The sequence below is a fragment of the Arachis hypogaea genome, chromosome 13 (assembly GCF_003086295.3).
Source record: "Arachis hypogaea cultivar Tifrunner chromosome 13, arahy.Tifrunner.gnm2.J5K5, whole genome shotgun sequence".
Taxonomy (NCBI): Eukaryota; Viridiplantae; Streptophyta; class Magnoliopsida; order Fabales; family Fabaceae; genus Arachis; species Arachis hypogaea.
In genome coordinates this window covers 2,167,612-2,189,766 of record NC_092048.1, presented here as the reverse complement: position 1 = coordinate 2,189,766, position 22,155 = coordinate 2,167,612, and the positions used below count along the sequence as shown (strand labels likewise).

Genomic DNA, 22,155 nt, shown 5'->3' with positions numbered 1-22,155 from the left:
TATGATATATATTTAATGATTATTTATGAAAATATATATCATGCAGTGTGATTGTATCAGAGCTTCCTGCTGTGGTGGATGGTGAATTTACGGTGGGAATGGAATTCAGTTCGAGGGAGGCAATAATCAAGGCAATGAAAGATTATACCATCCGTAGAGGTGTAGACTATCGAGTGTATAAGTCGGAATCGACGACATTCTATGCTAAATGTACACAATATGGCGCATGTTGTGATTGGCTGATCAGCGTTACCAAAATATAGAAGAAGTAATACTGGGAGATACGGAAGTACAATGGTAGTCACACTTGTACTAGATCTACTATTTTTCAAGACCATTCGAAACTGGATTCCAAGACAATTGCAGAAGCAATTATGCTGTTGGTAGAGGTTGACCCATCTTATAAAGGTGAAATCAGTAATTGCGAAAGTACAGTCGAAGTTTAACTACACTATCCGTTATCGCAAAGTATGGTTAGCAAAGCAGAAGGCGGTGGAGTCAATTTTTGGAGGTTGGGAAGCATCGTACGAAGCTTTGCCCATATAGTTTGAGGCCATGTGTCACAAGGAGCCGTCAGCAATGTTTCACTTTGAAACAATGCCTGCGTACCAGGGAGATGATTTGGTTCTTGATATCCGTGTACTACATCGAGTCTTCTGGAGTTATTACCCTTATATTAAGGCCTTCAGACACTGCAAGTCGGTAGTCCAGGTGGACGGGACTCATTTATATGAAAAATACAAGGGTTGTTTGTTGGTTGCAGTCTCACAAAATAGCAATAACAATATCATGCCTATTACATTTGCCATAATGGAGGGAGAGACTTATAACGCATGGTACTTTTTTCTAAGTAATTTGCGTCAACATGTGGTGACATGTGATGGTGTAGGACTTATCTCTGATCGACACGATTCTATCAGGTTAGCTATTGCTCGTAGTAATGGGGCTTGGTCTCCTCTTAGAGCTTTCCATATATTTTGTATCCGCCATATTGAGTCGAGCTTCTTGAGGAAGTTCAAGGTACCTTGCTTGCAGAAGCTTATCGTCAATATTGGTAAGTTTGAATAAAATAAACTCTATTGTTATTGTAATTACGATTGAATAGAATGTTGTTCATAGTTGTTCATATGTTTTTTATCATACGCAAACGGGGTGAGGCTTACACCAACTGGCTTGACTGGATTCCATATGCAGTATACTTTGGCATTTGATGGTGGATACCAATCGGGTCATATGACCATTTGTCGGCAGATCAAGAATTATCGCCACATCATCCAACGTCAAAGCACACTCACCAACCGAAAAATGAAATGTGTGAGTCTCAGGCCGCCATCTCTCGATTAGAGCATTAATCATTGCTGACTGACATTGGATGACTCCAATCTAGGAAACATGATAAAAACCAGTCTCCCGTAAATGCCCTTCAACAATTTGGTTGTACGGATCCGGCGGCTTTAAGTGGTCATATATCAACATCCGTGAACCCTACAATATCACATTTCCTTTATAACTACCAGTATAATATAATTATATTAACAATAATATAATTATCCTTACATGTCCATTATAACTACCAGTATAATTGTATTTCAAACATATATAGTAAATCTGTTATACAAAAATCCTACATTCATATTTATTACCTTATAACAAAAATTAATTAACCTTAACTAAATAACCAGAATAATTTTAGTAATGATAAATTATTCATAGAACTAATATATATATATATATATATATATATATATATATATATATATATATTTTTTTTTTCTTCTTTTAACCTATAACATCATCATCATCATTATTATTATTATTATTATTATTATTATTATTATTATTATTATTATTATTATTATTATTATTCATAAAACAACATACTAACTTTATATTTTAGGTTTAATGTTTACTAATTTATTGTCTAAATTGTACTAAATTATGTTAAATTCAATTATTAATAATCATAAAAAATTTATTAAATTGACATTTTTTTTACTTAACTTAAACTATCCTAAATTCATATTTCTATTTCTAATACAATACAATTAAAACAAAAATATGTTAATTAAAATTTCATTCCAACGAATAATAATAATAATAATGATATCTACATATTTTATCAATCGGTTAGCCTCATTCATTTCAAAACATATTAATTAATAATCATAAATTTCATTCCAAATCAAAATCTAACATACTATTAATCAACATTATTCACAGACTTCATAAAAACTAACTAATTCTACTTTAATCTCTATTTCTAACACCTAACAGTAATAATATCATACATACATGACTAATCTCTACTTAGTGCTATTATAATATATATTGCTACTAAAATCTAATATTATCACTATTATTTTTATTAAATAAAAATATTAAAAAATAAAAACTTACATAATTTAGATGTCTAAGATAATTAACAATATGAATTCTGACTGATTCACTTCTTTTAATTTTTTGTCTTCTTGGCATTGTATGTAATTTTTTTAAGCTGTTTTGTGGTCCAGCAATGGTAAAAAATGAAGAAGGTTGTGGGGTTGGGGAGTAAGCAGAGAGGGATATGAGAGTGAAAGTGATGGCTGTTGGGAAGGGGAAGACACTCGAATGGGTATAGATGCAACGAAGCCAACCAGGGAAGCAGCTGCATGCGCGCCATGTGGAAGCAATACGCAAATCGGACGGTTCGATTTGTGTACCGTCCGATTACAGTTTCCCCCATCGGTCCGTTCGATTTGTTCTGCACAGCCATCACAGCCCGGTGAAACACCATATACCTCCATAACCATGCTATACACCAACAATCACTCCATATCAAAATTAAAAAACTCGTGACCTTATGGTGCAATTTTAATATAGGTTTGAATTTGATGAAATACCCAAGAATAACCCAATTTTGTGTATTTCTGAATTATAGGACAAAAATATCACCAACCGAAATCGCTTGATCTGTTTGGCTAGAGGAGAAAAATAGGCCCAATGCACGGGGCGATTTGGTTATTTTGCAAAAAAAGGAGAGATAATGTCGGAAAACATACAAGAAAGGAAGGGGTATCTTGGTCAACTCAAATAAAAATCCTCATACGTTCGTAAAACACACAGAAATGACAATGCCATATCCATACAAATCACACACCTTATTCCAATATATAAAAAATGGAGCCTCTCATATCTATATAGCTTGATTTTTATAAATTACTTTATCTGGACAAATTACTAATTAATATCGCTCCAGATTTTTAAACAACACGTTAACTAAGATTTCGTTTGTTTGTTATCTTAACCAACAATGGACAAAGACACAAAGATATGACAGCATATAAACATGAACATATACAAAATTTTTATCTTGTTTAGCAACATTATATATAACAATACACTGTATACACAAATTTATCAAAATGACAAATTTATCTTCACCAATAACACCATTGTATCTACAACTACCACCATCTACAGCCACCATCACCATCTACTACCATCATCACTATCACTATCAGAATTATCATCTTCATCATCATTTATAATTACCAAACAAACATTGATCATTTTTTTAATAATCACTATTTATCTCAACAAAATAAAAAGAAAAAGATAGAGAAGACAGAGACAATAATCACAGTAATCATAACCAAAATTAAAAACAATCACAGGAGAATGAAAGAGATGAAGGAGACGGCGAGAGAAGGAGCAGAGGAGGGTGCTGCAATTTTCTGGGTCACGAGTGTTGGATGGCGACACTGACTTGCTTTGTCGAGGGGATTGGACGGTGCTGTGACTTTGTGTCGGGAGGGATGGACGGCGAGGGTAACAGATCTGGACGAGTGGCAGCAGTGATGTAGAGGTAGCGCAGATCCAAGAAAGGCGACAACAGAAGAGTGCGGATGAGACACAAATTTAAGAACGCAACAAAGAAGAGTGCAGCAATGGAGAGAGAGAAAGAGAGGACCGTCGTAGGAGGGAGCCATGGCGGTGGTGACAGAATCTATGGCAGAGGAGAAAAATTTGGAGAGAGGTAGAAGACTGACGGAAAAGGAAGAGGGAGTAGAGAAAGGGGTTAGAATAGGGTTGAGGTAGGGATAAGGCTGGAATTTTTGAAATTAACTAGAGATAAAAATGAAAAAAGTTGTGTCTCAATGTCTCAACTTTAAGGAGAGACGTTGAAACTATGTATTTTGGATGTTTCTATGTACCACCGTGTCCATTCAAAATTCGTGTATAAGCAAACAACAATAAATGTATATCACTGTGTTTATGTACCAGTATCCATGTCTAAGCAAACAAACGTAGCCTAAAGTATTTCACATTCTTATCAATGACAAAAATATTTTCGAAACATTTTAAAATGCGATAAAAATATTTAATACCAAATATTTTTATTATTTTATACTATTATAAACAAATTTGCTTATTTGTTTATTATGAATTTGATTATTTTATTTTAACAATTTTAATTTCTAAATATTTACATTTCAGATATATTAGTCCTTAAAAAAATACTAATAAATTTTTTTAAGATAACAAACATGGATAAATTAGTTTAAATTTAGACCTTCTACCTTAATCATAAAGATTAATTTAAAGATAATGTGTCCAATCTTAGAAGACTTTATTAATATTTTTTTCTTTAAAAACTAATATATTCGAAGTATAAAATTTTCAGGAGTTTATTTGTCACTCTACTCTTCTCGTTTTTATGAACCCAGTTTTAGGGGTTTGTCACTTTATTGTACCCTCAATAGCTGTTGCCTGTTTGTTTTACACTGATTCAATTTTAAAAACCAGTTCAAGAGTTTAAAACTTTAATAAAAGCTAATAACGCTACAGTTTGCTTCTCTGCACTAATGCCACTGTTACACAATTACACTGTATAGTGTATACAACTATACATGGCAACCCTATACGCCTTCAACAAGACAACAATAATCTTATTTATCACATTCACAGTTAAAACTAGAGTTGGAACTAGTCAACTAGTTGATATTGAACGAAAAGAAGAATTAATATCAAAATAGGCTAAAGTGAATTTAAAAAAAAAAAACTAAAATGGAAGAAAAAATAAAACGATTGAAAGCTTTGATTATCACCAATTCCCAAAAATAACAATTTTCCTCTCCATTGTTTGGAGTACATTCCCAAATTCCATCACTGATTACTGGCTCATTATTCAGTTTCACTAATTAAGCGGCAAAAAGTTCAAGTTCCGAAGTATTTTCCTGATCAATGACATCAAGGAACACAGGATCGACGGTAACGTGGCTGTCAACGTGCACCTTAAAATTGTGGTCCCACCAAAGCACCCTGGCGGTGCCGCTGATATCCACGGCGGCGTCAAGCACCATCTCCCGCCTGGCCACGTCAGCGACAAAGCACTTGGCGTGCTGGGCGAGCTCCAGGCCGCGGAGGCGCGCAGGGAGGCGGAGGAGCTGGCAGGAGCGTGGGGGCTGGGAGCCGGCAGCTACAGCGGCCGAGCCGAGGAGGGATCCCTGGTAGAATATGGACATGGCGGTGGAGGAGTAGTGAATGGGTGCGATGTTGGGGTTGGTGACATGGACTGTGAGGACTAGTTCTGCATCGAGGATGGTTGGAAGGTTGAGCTTGAAAGATGTGAAGTTGATGGAGATAAGGTGGAAGGTGGGGTCCTTGGGCTTCGCTGAGAGCACCGCCGTGGCTGCCACCGCTGATGCCGCTCCGATAAGGGCGGAGGTCCAGCTCCACTTGACCTTTTTGTCCATAGATTGGATTGTTTTATCGGAGAGAATGATGAAGTAGAAAGAACGGAGATGGGTTTTTGTCTTTTAAATTTTAATAATGCTCTTCCTTGTTTTTTTTAATTAAAGAATTAAGAATTTTAAAATAAAATAAATATTTTATTTATAAAAAATATATATAATCTAAAAAATATTTACATTTTTTGTGGATTATTATATACCCAATTTATAATGCGAGTAATATATATATATATATATATATATATATATATATATATATATATATATATATTGTAAAAATATATGTATAATAAATTAATTAAAAAAAATCTTGTTTACAAATATGATATGTGTATTTCACAAAAAAAATCATTTACAATTTAGGATATATAATTTTTTTTTCTCGAGTATTCTGTAAATGATATAGTATTCAAAAGTTTTTCATTTATAGTAGGAAACCCATTCCCTGCACACTATTACAAATAATGAAATAATTAATCGATTCAAACTCTTCTCTTATTCTTAGCTTTACTTACAAATGACTAGTGGTGATGGGTGAGCTTATTTTTTTTAGTGTTTATCCAAATAGTGGCATAAGAAATGGTGAATATGGAGATGTATTTGGATATACTTCTCCTGTATTTATACGCACATGCTGTGTGAACTTTTTGGCTATTTTGAAAAATTTTAAATGGATGAATACGTGGACAATTGGTCTTAAGGAGATTCACAATATTGGATACAGATTTTTGTCGGTATTAGAAGAACCAACAATTCTATTATCACATATTTTAGATTAGATGCAATGAACATATGCGAATAATGTTTGATGTACATAGAAAGATTTACGACTTAACAAGTGATGGAATTGTATGCTAAGATTCGCAATATTAGAGGCTGAGATAGGTTTTCTACATCTTCTATTACTAACCACTCCTACATTATAGTACGCAGCATCGGTTGATTATGTAGACGAAAAACTTTATTCGGATGAAGATTATGTTGCTGCAAGTGAATCATCTAGCAACAGTGATGTTTCTGATGAGTTTGTGCAAAGATCTTAATTGGTGAAAAGGCTTGATTTCTACTATTAACACAGTTGTCTATTTCAGATGTATCAACTGTTTTTAGTCATGATCACACTTTACATCTTGATGTAATGGATGATGATGATTTTTTTAACATTAGAGGTTGTGATGATTATAATATAAATGGTGGTGTCAAATTCTATGTTGCCACAGATTTGGGAGTAAAAAAATTGTTCATATTGCAGTGAAGAATTATAGTATTAAAAAAAATACAGCGTATATAAATGTAGAGTCTGGTCAGCTAAAATATCATTAATGTTAAATAATCCTCATCAAATTATTTGTGGAATTTTTGTGTGGCACTTAGAAAAAATACTGAATGTTGGTAAATTTATAGAATCACACTTTCTAGGTTTCCAGCATGTGTTTTAGAGCTTTTACTTCATGATAAATTATTTTAGATGTTGGTATTTTGTTTTTATGAGTATTTTAGATGTTAGTAAATTTTTATCTGCATAGACGTAACTTTGGGAGACCTTACACCTATTTGTTACCGAGATGACATGTCATTCTTGTGGTATGATGGCATATTCACTGCACGGTAAGTGAAAAGCATGAGTCTCAAACTTTCACCACTCAACAAATACAGATATATCATATATGAGAATTGCCAAAGACAAGATTCTTAAATTATGTAGCATAATCAGACCTTACCTCCCTAATAAATGATAGGAGCATATTATTGAAAGGAAAAGTATACTGAATCAGCAATTTTATCAAATTCTAGCTGGTATGTAACCAACAAAAAAAAGTGAACCGAAATTTCACACCAATTTCATACCATTAAAATCATCATTAATAGCTATTTGATGACTACAAATCACAAAAATTACTGACCCTTAACACTCCTCTTATTGAAATAAGTAAACTATATTACTAAAATATTATAATCTAACCAGAAATTATTCAAATCTAACAAAATTTATGATCATCTAACTTGAAGCATCTGCCAAAACAATTTATTTTAATCTTTCTAAATCCTAAGACATATTTATTAAAAATATTAGAAGAAATTAACACCAACTTCGAAATCTAAATTTCAGTCTATTTGCTTAGTCAGTTAATATTTATAGAGTGCAATATTTGATTAGTTAAAGTCGTAATCAAAAGATATTCTTTAAGAATTATTAGTGTAAGCTGTGAAAATGTAAAAAATGTTCAAATGAAGATCTCGTTCACAAGTTATTTATTGGCTATAGTAATAGAGAAAATAAAAATATATTTACAAATTTTAAAATAGCTTGTTGTCAAAGATTATTTAAAAAGTTTTTATTTTTCTAAAATATTTTTTTAAGTGTATCAAATTATTTAAAATTATTTAAACATATTTTTGTCTCTATTATTTATTCAAAGAATAAATAAAATTCATCTACGTGTATCTATATCCTGCTTTTTAATGTTAATATTGGGCCGCTAATAATAATATTTTTGAGTTTTATTGGGATTTGATATGTTTTACCGTAATATAAAATCGGTATCGATCAGATAGTTAGATTTGGGATATACAAATTTAACCCTTAAATTTATAATTTCGACTTTTTAAATATGTAAATTTGACTCTTAAATTTGCGTTTCTTTAAATTTTAACACAAATCAAACCATGTAATTTGTGTTCCATTAAATTTTAATATTGTTGTCTTCATAAAATTTAAAGATAAATTTTTTTTAACAATTTTAATTTTTATTATCCCTCAAATCTCACCTTCAAATTTATTAATCAAAGTTAAAAAAAAAATTAATATTCATATTAAAAAAAACCCAATATTTTTTCATTTTTAAAAAAATAGTCTCCATACTCAACAAAAAAGAAAGGAAAAAAAAATTAAAATGTCCTTGACAGTTATCTAGAAAAATAATGAGATCCTCAATAAAAAAAATACTCTTTACAGCCTTTGATATTTATTTTTTGAGACTGGTTCTACTAATATTTTTTATGTATTAACAGAATTAATCTACACGCATATTAAATTGTTGATTTATCTGTTAAGAGCCAACTAGAACTGAAATTTTTTTTTTTATAGAATTTCATTGTCTTTTAAAAATAATTGTCAAGACCGTATAGTTATTTTGTTATTATTTTTTTAAATACATTGACTAAATTTATTATGTATAATTAAAAAATATTAGTAAATTTTAAATTATTTTTACTTATAAAAATTAAATAAAAAATATATTATTGATTAACGTATCATATAAGTATGTCCTGAAAAAAATCATTGATAAAAAATTAACCAATTTTACAAAATTAAATATTAAAAACTTAAATGAATATTTTTTTTAGAGTATTTATCTATTTTGGTTCTCAATGAATTTCGGACTAAACACTTTAGTCTCAACTAAAATTAATTATTCGATTGGTTCCTAACAATTAACTTCGTCAGTCACTTAGGTCCTTTACTTCATCAACTCTGACGGAGGACAAAATAGTCTTTGACAACTCTAACAGAAAATAAAATGGTTATTGACTCTCTGTTCGGAAATAACATTGTTCTCCCCCAATTTCTATCATATCTCGTATAACCCTAACAGTCTAATACTGCAACTTCATTATTCACAAGAAGACAAATCTTCAACTTGTTTTCAACCAATTTATACTCAGGAAACTAATGACTATGTTTCTTGAGTACTTACCGTCTTTGATGGATCCCGTGAATCTAGACAGCAAATCCGATTTGTTAAGATCCGTCGTCGTCACCATCTCCCTCATCCTCTGTCTTATCATCTCCATGGCCACATTGTCTACCACTCCGATCGCTTCCTTCACCTTCTTCTCCGAACCAATATTCAATAATCGCTTCAGTTTTCATATGAGCGGTGACAGCGACATTGCTCGTTGTACTGATAGCTTAGATGCGAGGCTGACGCCGTCTTCCATGTTGGACTCCGAAAGAGAAGGAATGAAGCACTCAAGGTCCATTTCAAATGAGAATTTGCATATGATATCAAAGGAGAATTTTCTCATGATATAAAAGGAGAATTTTTCTCATGATATCTAATGTCTAACAATCTATATTGCTTGACGAAAAATAGAGAAAGACGTGCTGTTGGGGTAGTTGTAGAACTTGGTCTTAACGATGTGGTGGACGTTATCGGGAGGTTGGATGTGATGTTTTTATCGAGGACGTGGAGGTGGATGTTTCTAGTGAGTGAAGTGCAAAGTAGGTGGGTGTACCAATCACAAAAATTTAGGAAGTGCGTGGTTTATGACATGTTGAGGTAGGTACGACACACGTGGCAGTTAAACCATGATTTGATCTTGGAGTTAAAGAGGAGGAAAGAAAAAATAGAAAAGAAGACCATGAAGGCGAAGAATGAGAATATGAATGTTAGGGTTATGCGAGATATGATAAAAATTAGGAATTATTTTATCTCATATTAAAATTGACAGAATAAAAGATCTAAGTAATTGATAGAATTAATTGTTAGAAACTAATTAAATAATTAATTTTAATTAAAAATTAGTGTTGTCCAAAATTTTTTACAAACCAAAATAAATAAATATTTTTTTTATTAGGAACTTCGCACTCCTTAAAAATAAATGTAGGTATTCACTCTAAAAAAAAATTATTCTTCACATACAAGTTATTTATACATACAAGTTCATACAAGTCATTTATATTGTATTGTTTAAAAATTTTTGGTGTATGTATATTGATAAATTTTGTATAATTCAAACTCTTTCTTTTCTTTCTTGCATTATAAAAGTGAATTTTATTGAATTAAGATTAATTTGTATAAACTTATATGCCAAAAAAACTTGTATGTGTAGCAGGTCTCTAAAAAAAATGTATTTTTATTCCAATTCATCGAGACATTCACACGACTAGTTACATCGGCCGCAACCGCAGGCACAAGCAACCCAAAGCGAAAATCCCAAACACTAAACGCGGGTAGTGACGCACACATCACTCAGACACTCACCTACTACTGTTTCGAACTCGGTCACTCGAATCCGTGTCAACACAGTTCGAACTCGCTCCATCCTCGACGACCATGGCGGTGAGAGCCACAGTCTCGCGATTCCCCGTCGACACAGACGCACGCGAAGGATCTGGCCTCCTCTGGGGAGTCACCGTGACGCCATTCGCCGCCGTCGACGAGAACGGCAATTCTCCGGCGTTCGGATCGGGCGGCGACATCCTACCTCGGTGCGAGAACTGTTGGGCGTACTTCAACACGTACTGCGAGCTGGAGCAGTGGGCGTGGTCATGTTCTCTCTGCGGCACCCTCAATGGCCTCTCCTCCGCCGCTGTCGAGCGCTACTCACTCCCCAAGTCCTGCGCCGAGATGTGCTCTTCCTTCGTAGATCTTGAGTTGCCATTAGGTAATTCCCTTGAATCGATGCTTTGCTTCTTCAACTGAAGTTGTACAGGTTTCCTATCCATTTTCTGTCTTTTGTTATTATGACTTCTTTTTTAATTTGAATTGGCTTAGATGGATCGTCGGAGGAAGCGGCAATGCAAGCCCGTCCTGTCTATGTTGCTGCCGTTGACTTGTCCTGTAAGATTTATCTGTTTGAACTGAACAATTCTTCCTCCTTTCTTCTCTCCCTCGTTCTCTTTCTCTCTCTCTCTCTCACACACACACACATAATTTCCTTAGTTCGGTGAGGTTAGTCAGTTAGGGGTTTCGCAGTGAGAAAGAGAGAAAGAGAGATCATTTTGTTTTTTGGAATGCAACTTTTGCGTTTCCTTTTAGCTGGTTCATTGTTTTTGACGTGTGTGAGAGAGGTCTGTGTGAAGTTCATTCATGCTGCAGCTGCTTTTGGGTGCAAGAAATGAATTCCCCCAATGATTATTTGGCGCATTTGTGAACTTGGTTCCAGTTTCTGCCTTTGCTTCCTTAAGGGTCGAGGCTGAAGGGAGACCATGGTTTGGAATGACATGACATTTATGAGTCTAGATGTGAATTATGGCAAATTGGTAACGGTTGTGTACAATGCTTCCCTGGTTGTTCAAGACAAATTTGCTACTAGTTATACTGATATAGCATTTCAAACTGTGAACTGTGATCAACCAGTGATTTGTGGCCTTACTTCTGTCGAATGTGAACGAAAATTCCATCACAGCAGTAATTGCAATTATTTGATCATTTCCTCCTTTTGCTTTCTCTCACTTAGTTACTTTTGCCCTGACATTTGATTCTATGTAGAAGGATGCTGTGATCATGCTATCAAGTCCAGAAAGCTTCCCTTTGATACTCTCGATTATATACTTTTTTTCTTTAAAGATCCATATACTAAGGAGAGTCAATTATAGGAGAGTCAATTATACTGAGTTAACCCTATTGATAGAATTAGAAGGAGACTAAGAAGCACTAGAGACGAGACCACTACAAATATTTTAATTTTAATGGTTTGAATAGACATGGTTTACAATATAATGTTGGATCCATATAATGGATTTAACCCTGTGGAACAAAGCCTTGTTGTTATTGTTACACTTGTTTTTTGATTATTTACTAATATGCAGATGAATCTTCTTGATATTGTTATTTATAACTTGGAAAATATTCTGGGTTTTACTGCAGCTTCAGAGGAGTTTTTGGAGCTGACTAAAAGTGCACTGCTGGCAGCTTTGGAAGGTAATATGTTAATCCAACTAAACAGTTCTTTGTATATGGTAATTTTTTTATGGTTTCTTTTAATTTTCTTTTCCATGTGTTCTACTACAGCTCTTGCTCCTGGTTCACTTTTTGGGCTTGCTACCTTCAGCCACAAACTAGGATTGTATGATATTCAAGGTCCTATTCCTGTTGTAAAAAATGTGTTCATCCCTCCTGATGCAGAGGGAACTTTACCAATTGGGCTTGATGATGTCATGCCTTTGTTACAGTTTCTGGCTCCTGTATGTTAACCATATGCAATTTTTTTAGGATTACTGTTTTCACGTTGAAGCACAAAAGATCACTTTATATGGGAAATTCTGTTCGACCTAAAAGCCTTTTTTTTCAGGTGGACACCTGTAAGGACCATATTGCATCTGCGCTTGAAACACTAAGACCTACGACTTCATGGGAGAGAACCACGGCAGCTGGTCAATCACTGGATGGTGTTCTGATAGGTGGGCGCGGTTTTGGGGTGGCAATGGAAGCCCTCTGCAATTACCTTGGATCCGAATATGGAAACACGTTTGCTTTAGGTTTGAATGATTTTAACTACAAAACTCAGATGCTGTTTACAAGGTTGATGTTTGATTTCTTTAATGTCAATTTTGCATGCTTAAGCTTCAAGCAGATGTTATTTCCATTGAGTACTGCAGCTAGAATCTTTGCTTTCTTGTCTGGTCCCCCTGATTATGGAGCTGGACTGTTGGATACAAGACGGTATGGTGAGCAGTATGCAAGCAAAGGAGAGGATGCAGATCGTGCTTTACTCCCAGAGCAGACACCATTTTATAAAGATCTGGTATTTAACTTATGTTATTTTTTTACTTTTACCTTTCATGTTTTTAGAAGTGAAAAAGTTGACATATTACAGGCTGCTGTTGCTGTTCAAGCAGGTGTCTGTGTGGACATATTTGCGGTAACAAATGAGTACACAGATTTGGCTTCCCTGAAATTTCTGAGTATTGAAAGTGGTGGTTCCTTATTTTTGTATACAAGTACTGAGGATTCAACTTTGCCTCAGGACATGTAAGTCTCATTTCATAACTTTCCAAGACATGCTTTATGGGTAAAACCATTGCAGTTGCCTGATTTATATCTGTAGGAGATAGGTGTTCAGTATTGGCTGTTGACTATTTTCCTGTGTCCACAATACAGTCTAAAATCGGTGATATTGTGACAACTTTCTTCTTAGTCAAATTAGATTTAAATTGACTATAGAGCTAATTGTATGTTAATAACATTGAAATATATGTTTATTGCTTTAGCTGTTTCTTTTTCAAAATGGTTAATTAATTTGGCAACCCGGAAACTCACTTAAGTAATAAATTTTGAACTCAAATATAAAAAATTAAACGCAGTTGAAGAACTGTTGCAAGTATCCCCCAACTATTAATGATATTTCTTAACATGCTTTCACATATATATATCAAGTGGTGACTGTATTGTGATCTGTTCTCCTTGCAGGTACCGAATGCTGAGTCGGCCATATGCATTTGGTTGTGTCCTTCGATTGAGAACTTCAACTGAATTTAAACCTGGCAATTCTGTAAGTGTGATCTAATGGATGGATTTATATTTCATATCTTTTGCATATATTTATAGAATAATGTGATATTGTATTGCAGTATGGTCACTTCTTCCCGGATCCACAGTATGAAAATGTTCAACACATCATATGTTGTGATTCTTATGCTACATATGCTTATGACTTTGTGTTTGAAAACAATGTTGGATTTTCAAGGTATAAACTATTACTGGTTACAGTATTGTCTGACTTTTACTAGCTTGAAAGCTTGTACATGAAAAGTATACTTTATACCCATAGCGTTTGAATTAAATTTCAATTTTACCTTTGAGTTTTATTTTGTTCAATTTTACACCAAATGTTTCAAACCTTTTCAATTTTACCCGTTAATTTTTATTTCGTTTCAATTTTACACCAAATGTTTCAGAACGTTTCAAAAAGGCTGGTCAAAATTTTGTGCCTGCCCTGTTTCAGAAGCCTAAAATTGAAATGTTATGAAACATTTGGTGTAAAATTGAAATGAAATAAAACTTAAGCATAAAGTTGAAATTTAAATACAAACGCTAAGGGTATAAAATATACTTTTTCCTTTTCTAATGTATAGTTACTTAAGGTGCATTCAAAAGTGAAAATGTTATGTAAGCCTTGTACTTTTCTGTGTTATTTTTACTCAGAATTTTATGAGGCCATTCTACGTCTAGTCTTCTAATTCATTAGTTTGTCCATAAACTACTGATTGTTTAAGTAGCAGTTTCTCTTAATGGAAAGACTGTACCTTTTCATAGTTTGTGCTTTGAAGAGCTTTAACAATGACTTTGTTTTTCTTCAATTTTATCATGTAGAAGTAGTCAACTCCTCTTAGTGGGAGAAGGTGGTGGTGTTGTTGAATATTGAAGAAGTAAAATAACTTTGTAAACCAAGACAATCTGATTAATCGAAACCATCATCATACCAACACATGCTATCTTTGTGACTTTGTGAGTGTGCGTGTGATTTTCACCTTTTTTCCTTCACGTATTTAAGTATTGACAATAGGTTCAGATTGCTACTGAATAAGGAAACCCTAGAGCTTGTCTGGTGATACTAGACCAAGAAGAGGAGTAACTGAAGGGGAAAAATGGATTAGCCATGCACATGAAGATTGTTTGCGAAAAATGATGCTTTCTTTTTGATTGGAGGGGTTTAGATGATGTATAAAGTACTCTTGTTGGTATATTATGACTGCAAGATGAAAATTTTGAACCTAAAAGTAGCTGGAAAATTTTAATCTTTAGTAACATTATTATCTTATGTGATTTCAATAACTTATAATTTTGTGTCATATTTTAGCAATTAAGCTTTAGTTCTTCTTTGATACTTTTCCTGTTCTGATCCAATTCGATGTTATCTTTTTTGCAGAAACAAGTCAGATGTTCCTACAATTCAAATTGCATTTCAGTACTCAGTTGTAGTTCCTCCCAAGGAACTTTCCAATTTAGCAGGAGTTTCTACAAATAGGTACAGAGAGGAGATATTAGATGTTTATGAATTGTATATGGATCTTCTCCCATTATCCTATGGTATATATGGTATGGGTGTTTTTCTATATTATCCATGTTAGATGCAGTGAGTCCTATTAGATGTCACAACAAATATTGTGGCACTGTTTGATGCATTATCACTAAGCCTATCTAATGGAGCAAAGCTTTGTTGTCATTAAGTATCAAGTACTTTCTATTTGCCATCAATGGCCACAAATAATGTTCTTCCAAGTTTCTAGCTTTTCTTCTTTTGTTCAACTTAAGTATTTGTTGGTTGAAGATGGATCATGGGATTTCTTACCAAGGCATCTTTCTTTAACTCTCGTTTATTTAATCTCCACAAACTACAAATTATAAGTTGAACATAGGACTTTACCTTTTTCATCATCATCATCGTCTTCTTAGGGAATATTCTTGAAAAGTCTATTTTTGTTAACATTTCAACATATTTCCTAGGGAATATTCCTTGTTCTCTTTTCCTGTGATTTCTATTTCGGATGGGGCATTTTTTTTCTAATTTATTTAAAATGTTAGTTCCATTTGCTTTATTGATATTGTTTGGGCATACCCTGAGTCCCTCAATTTCTTGATAATTGTGTTCGAAATTCTCATTTTCTGCCAACATCTCAAAATTATTTACGGAATGATTCAAGGCCTTTTTGTGCTTAATTTGTTGTGTTGATTAATGACACAGAACCATACATTCTCTCAAACGCCGGCTTAGGATCCGCACGTTGCAGTTTGGTGTTGCTGAGAACATTAATGAACTTTATGACAGCTGTGATCCTGAAGTTGTGCTATCGTTGCTTGTTCATAAGGTGAATTGCAAAATCATCTAATCTATTTCCTTTGGTGTGATGTTTATTTTTGTGCTTCACACTTCAGAGCTACTTCTGTGGATGTTATGCTTTTTCTAGTGTTTTATAAATATATGAACTCCTGCTACATATATAGAATTATAGTAATATTTTTCTCCGGTCTTTTCTCTGTTTTCTTGATTGATTTTTTGAGTCTTCTATTTTCTTTCTAAAATATAGTTTTCTTGGGCAACTTATTATATGGTATTCTGCAGGTTATATTAGCCTCTTTGGATGAAGGTGTTCGGGAGGGAAGGGTTCTGCTTCAAGAATGGCTAGTGATCCTCATAGCTCAATACAATGATGCTCTTAAACTGGTTCAGTACAATAGTGGACTTTCCATAAGATCTCAGATAGATGTTGCATTCTCCCAGTGTCCTCAACTTCAGCCTCTACCTCGCCTAATTTTTGCTCTCCTTCGAAATCCTCTTCTCCGTTTTCACGAAGAAGGTGTTCACCCCGACTATCGCATCTATCTTCAATGCCTGTTCAGGTGATTGGTCTTCAGATTTATTTGAACAATGGACTTTGAATAATTGTGCCAATTTTTTGCTGGGTGAGGTTAGACATATTAGCTGACCAACATAGAGCTAAATGAGCTTTTATTAATATTTATTAGAAATATAACCATTTATGTGCAAAAAACAAGAAAGGCGTCTTTCTTTTATAAGAAATGAAAATAGAATTGTATACCTAAGAATCTAAATCGTAGCACTTGGTTTTTTTTTTTAGAGTAAACCACCAAAAAACACCCACTAAACATTTAGTACCTAACAAAAATATCCTGAAAGATTTAAACGACAAAAAAACTTTTAAAATATTTAAATGTGATAAAAGTATCCTGACATAAAGTAAGCTTCCCTTAGTATATACTTTATGTCAAGGCACACGTTTTCAAGATTTTTTGTGGGTATTTTGCTCTTTTCAATTTTTGGGAGTTTGTTTATTGGTGAATCAATTTTTGGAGGGCATTTTTGGTAGTTGACTCTCTTCTTTATTAAATAAAATGACAGCCAGTGCATTATGAGCATAGAACAGTGTGTTGTACATGTTATTTAGAAAATAGGTCATTTAGGACATTATTTTTCCTTTTTGTACTGTACTAGGTCAAATCGTTATACAGTTATAAATTTATTTTCCTTGTCTTGATTTTTACGAGTAAAATGAGTATGTTCTTTACCAGAGTTAGCTGCTCTAAAATTAGTATCTAATAATGTTGCACTGCTTTCGCAGCATATTGGTAGTGTTGTATTCTAGGTTGAACTTCTACTCAAGAATTTGATTATACGATTCAATTTCATTCGTGTTGTAGTGTGCTTGAACCGAGTTCCCTTCATCGTGCTGTCTATCCAGTGTTGACATCATTCGCTACTCCAGATAAACAAGCATATCCTCGCCATTCATTGAGTCGTGCCGCGCTGATTACCAGTGGCAGTCCAATATTTTTCCTTGATGCATTCACAATTCTGGTGGTGTTTTATTCTTCCACTGCAGACCCCTCACTTCCTTTTCCTCCACCCCATGATTGTAAGCCTTCTCTACTTTTTCTTCTGCTATCTTGGGTTTAGTTGGTAGAAGTATGTCATACCTGTTCTGCCTAAATCTTATGCAAAATACATTGTCAGGTTTGTTAAGGATTACAATCAACAAATTGAAGCAAGAGAGATGCATCACTCCCAAGCTCATTTTTATTCGAGGAGGGCTGGATGACGCCTCAGTTTTCGAAAACTTTCTAATTGAGGAGCAGGATGTTGATGGAAGTGGGCTTACAAGTGTAATGGGCTTTGTTTCCTTCCTTGAAGATATTACTCAGAAAGTTCTAGAGTTCATGAAATAGAGTTCCTTCTGGGCTACGGTCTCTGTTTATGGATAATTAGGGAACGTGTACATTTAGGGTGCCTCCATTTGTAAGGATGGGTTAAACAGTTAAGAATCGGCCATGGAATCAAGCTGGTTGTGATTGCCTTTGTTGTACTTGTACTTCCCCCATATATCTTCGGTTAACTCTTTTCAACATCCTTCAAAAAGATGCCAGTCATTTAGTCGATGTACGTTACCTCATTCAGTCATTTGTGAAGGTTTTCGTTGCATTCAAAGCATTTTATGTATAAATTTTGTTATCTTAATTTAAGATGATAAAAACATCACTCACCTTACCAGTCTATTCATGTTAGAAGAATTTTCTTAAAAAAATTTGACAAAACATACACAAGGGACTTTTATTTAGATTGCTTGTCCAAGCAACAGGTGGTAGCTGCTACCTAACGCTAGGAGAGGTACAATACATCATTACATCATAATAGTGTAACCGTTATTAAGATTAACGGTTAAAAATTACTTAAAGATATTTGAAATTTTTTCCATAATATTAGTATCTAATAAAAAAATAAGATAAATATTTTAAAACTTTAATATAAATAAATCTTAGTAATTTTTTCTTTGACGTCGTAGTTGGTGGACAACCCTAACAAGAAAATAATTACTCCCAATGAATGTGAGAGCTTTCTCAACCAAAAACTGGTCGTCTTATTAAAAATTACATCTCTTACGCTACCATTCAATGATGATGTGTGCCATACTTAATTAATTAGAATTTATATGCAATTTTGAGATTTCGAACAATGTAACAATTGGAATAAACAAAAGAAAATAATGGTAAAAATAAACAGAATTCAAAATACCATTACTTGTACCATGATGATGGTCGTTGTTGCGGTAACCAGCACTACCTGCAGCTGCGCCATATAAAGGAATGGGCAAATTACTATGATCACCATTCATTCCCTTGCTACTCCCGTGCCCATCACTGCCGGAATGGCCGCCAACTCCATGACCGCCACCTCCGTGACCGCCACCTCCGTGACCGCCACCGCCACCCCTCCTATCCACTGATACTATTGCACTTGCTTTTATTATTGTTTCTGAATCAGCTGTAACATGTTATCATACCAAACATGACTTTAATTTTTATTTATTGTGGCTTATATTGTTAATTTTTAATAGGAAAACTGCAACAACAACAACAATAATAAATATCTACATTTTTTTAATTATTTATATGAAAAATAGAAATCTTTGCTATGCTTTAAGTTAAGAATATATATTGCTGGCATAGGAAATTAATAAAAGGGGAATAATGTAGGTAGGGTAATGAAGCAGAAGTGCAGAACTCTCCTTTCACATCTGTTTTTTGTTTTAAATAAAAAAAAAAATAATAAGGACTTTTATTTAAAGACCCATACAAAGATATACAATTATCAAAAGAATAATGGGAATAGAAAATTTAAAAATACTACGTATATACTAGAATTAGTTATTATATATGTTATTAGATTTATTTTTAATAAATATTTTATCTTTCTAATAATTAATTTTAATATATATTTAGTACGGTTTTAACAAATTAGTAAATAATAGTACTAAAAAATTTTGAAGTAGTTTCCGTTTGGTTGGGAATGAAGTTTAGATTACCCACAAATTAAAAATAGAATAATCTACTAAAATAATACTCGAAAATTTTCGAAAATTTATCACGCTGACAAAAATAATTTTAAAAGATGTTAACGATAAATAAATCTTTGAAAGATTAAAAAATTTGACAAAAAAAACTAGTAATAAATATATATTCTAAAAAAAACCTTTTAAAAATTAAATTTTGATGCAAATTTTTGTAATCATTATTAGAAAAATAATATCTTTTCATCTTTAAAATTTAGTAATTTTATATTAAGTAATTTTTTTAAGCAAATTATTATGAATAACCACATTTTTTTAAATAAAAAAAAATTTAGAGATCAAATTTTGGACTAATTTTTTTTGTTATGGAAGTAGGAGTGGTGATATACTTTAACATTGTAATTTTCTGTGTTTTTTAAAACTGTGAAAAGTACACAAATCGGAGAGTCCGATTTCATTGGAGAGAGAGAGGGGTACAAATCGGACCCAATGTTTTCTAAAATCGGACTCAGGGTTTTCTGCCAGTACACAAATCGGACCCAGTGTTTTTTCCCAGTACACAAATTGGATCCAGAGTTTTCAGTACCTCTAATCGGACGGTTCGATTTTTCTTGGACAACCATCATACGCCAGTAAATCACCATACACCCCCATAATTCAGGTATACACCATTCTTTTCATCATATTAAAAATAAAAAGTTTCAAATTTTGTTCTAAATTTTTTGTGCACCTTTTAAATATTTAATATTGTCACAAAATTCGAATTAAAAAATAAGTAGTTTATTAAATATAAAAATTTTTTGTCATTTATAAAAAATATAATATTTATTGATTATTTTTATCGTATTTTCAAATCATTTAAAGATTGTTTAATCGGTAACATTTTTTAGGAATCTTGTTGTGGGTAGCTGAATCTTTCATATGTTAAATTAGTGAAAGCAAAATCGAGAGAAATAAAGTAGTTATTTTTAAAGAGGAATTGAAGATGAATGATGATGATGAGTACCTGCATGTGAAGAATTTCTTTGGTGCTGTGAGTTGACCGGAAGAGGAAGATCAAGATAAAAGAGAACAAGATAGAAGATCAATAAGAGAGCGTGCTTGTCGAGCTTGAAGAAGAAGTTTCCCATTGTAATTAATTACATGCGATATCTGCTAGTCCTAATTCTATATGGAACCTATATCTCAAACTAGCTTCTCTTTACATATTTTGGATTCCTGATACTTTTCTTTGATTTCGAGCAACGTAATTTTCACAATTCATCAAAATAAATAAAAGTTGCGTACGCTTCTTCTTTTGAATAAAATCAATATCATGCGCTCACCAAAAAAAAAAAAAAAAAAAAAAAACCTCAATATCATACACGATATATCTTTAGATATGTCCCCAAAATTTACATCTTTCAGACAGATTTAGGAATTAATAATTTAATTCAATAGAAATTTAAAGGACTAATTCACCGATAAAGTTTAAAAGACTAATGTAAATATTTACTACAACTTTTTTAATTATGAAAAGTACCAATAAGAAGGGGGTAATAATAAGGATATCTTTGTAGAAATTATTTAGGAAAAAAAATAGCCATTAACGATGAGTGTTTAAGAATTTGTTTAGGTGCCAACATATTGTTAAAAAAATGTTTTTTTTAATATATTTAATAAATTTTTAATAAAAAAAAATTATAATTTGTATTTTTTAAAAAATATATTTTAATATAATAAAAAATAAATAAATATTTTTATATTATTGTATTAAAATATAATTAATAAATAAATAATATTTTTAATATTAAATTATTTTTATTTTTTAATTCACCTAAACAAGTCTTAATTTGGAGGGATGAGCATGGATAGATATAGATGTTGACCTTCCATGCACACTCTCCGGCGCAGAGCGCTTCCTTATTGGCGTTCCCCTGGACCTCCAGGAACACGAATACACTACGTCGTTTTTGCCCACACCAATAAAAATACTCACTAGTGTTATACTGACTAGTGTAAAATATTATTTTATTATAAAAATTTATTGATACTAAACTATTAATATTAATAGTTATTATTTTTAACTTAAAAAAAGTTTTCATATATAAAAATTTATTATGTAGTGTACAAAACTATTTTATTCTATACTTATAAAAGTTAAAATAATTTTGTTATTTTTAGTTTATATTAGTAAACTTCACTTAAATATAAAAGTCTGTGTTTGAGTATTTAAATAAATATGGTTACATAGTTCCTGTTATACTATCTAAAAAAAGTAAAACTTTAATCAAAATAGTTTATATTCTAATCACACAAACAACAAATATAATAAATTGTATATCATTTTAAAGAGGTTTCTATTTTAATGATGAAAGAAAAATAATTATATTAATTAAAATACAAATACAT

At 32.5% G+C, this 22,155-nt stretch overlaps 2 protein-coding genes and 1 long non-coding RNA gene across 3 annotated transcripts; 1 reads left to right on the top strand and 2 right to left on the bottom strand.

The window, feature by feature from the left end:
- Window positions 1-5,049: 5,049 nt before the first annotated feature.
- Window positions 5,050-5,788, bottom strand: LOC112736145 (uncharacterized). Its single transcript, XM_025785481.2, has one exon. It carries the CDS (start codon window positions 5,733-5,735, stop codon window positions 5,181-5,183), a length of 555 nt encoding a protein of 184 aa, XP_025641266.2. The 5' UTR covers window positions 5,736-5,788; the 3' UTR covers window positions 5,050-5,180.
- A 4,830-nt stretch (window positions 5,789-10,618) lies between these two features.
- LOC112736362 (protein transport protein SEC23 D) lies at window positions 10,619-18,470 on the top strand. Its single transcript, XM_025785777.3, has 14 exons — window positions 10,619-11,123; window positions 11,234-11,299; window positions 12,329-12,382; window positions 12,473-12,645; window positions 12,753-12,939; window positions 13,060-13,205; window positions 13,278-13,432; window positions 13,871-13,952; window positions 14,032-14,147; window positions 15,330-15,428; window positions 16,146-16,269; window positions 16,524-16,801; window positions 17,621-17,835; window positions 17,934-18,470. The coding sequence occupies exons 1-14, from the start codon at window positions 10,793-10,795 to the stop codon at window positions 18,143-18,145; spliced, it is 2,238 nt and encodes a 745-aa protein (XP_025641562.1). The 5' UTR covers window positions 10,619-10,792; the 3' UTR covers window positions 18,146-18,470.
- Window positions 17,621-21,029, bottom strand: LOC112736361 (uncharacterized). Its single transcript, XR_011869277.1, has 2 exons — window positions 20,771-21,029; window positions 17,621-19,238 (listed from the first exon to the last, which is right to left on the bottom strand). It is a non-coding gene; the product is annotated as an uncharacterized lncRNA (long non-coding RNA).
- Between the last annotated feature and the right edge of the window lie 1,126 nt (window positions 21,030-22,155).

Coding starts and splice junctions, on each gene's coding strand:
- LOC112736145 (XM_025785481.2), bottom strand. CDS start 5,735: ATGGACAAAAAGGTCAAGTGGAGCTGGACCTCCGCCCTTATCGGAGCG.
- LOC112736362 (XM_025785777.3), top strand. CDS start 10,793: ATGGCGGTGAGAGCCACAGTCTCGCGATTCCCCGTCGACACAGACGCA. Junction 11,300..12,328: donor TGCTGCCGTTGACTTGTCCT/GTAAGATTTATC, acceptor GTTTTACTGCAG/CTTCAGAGGAGTTTTTGGAG. Junction 15,429..16,145: donor GCAGGAGTTTCTACAAATAG/GTACAGAGAGGA, acceptor TTAATGACACAG/AACCATACATTCTCTCAAAC.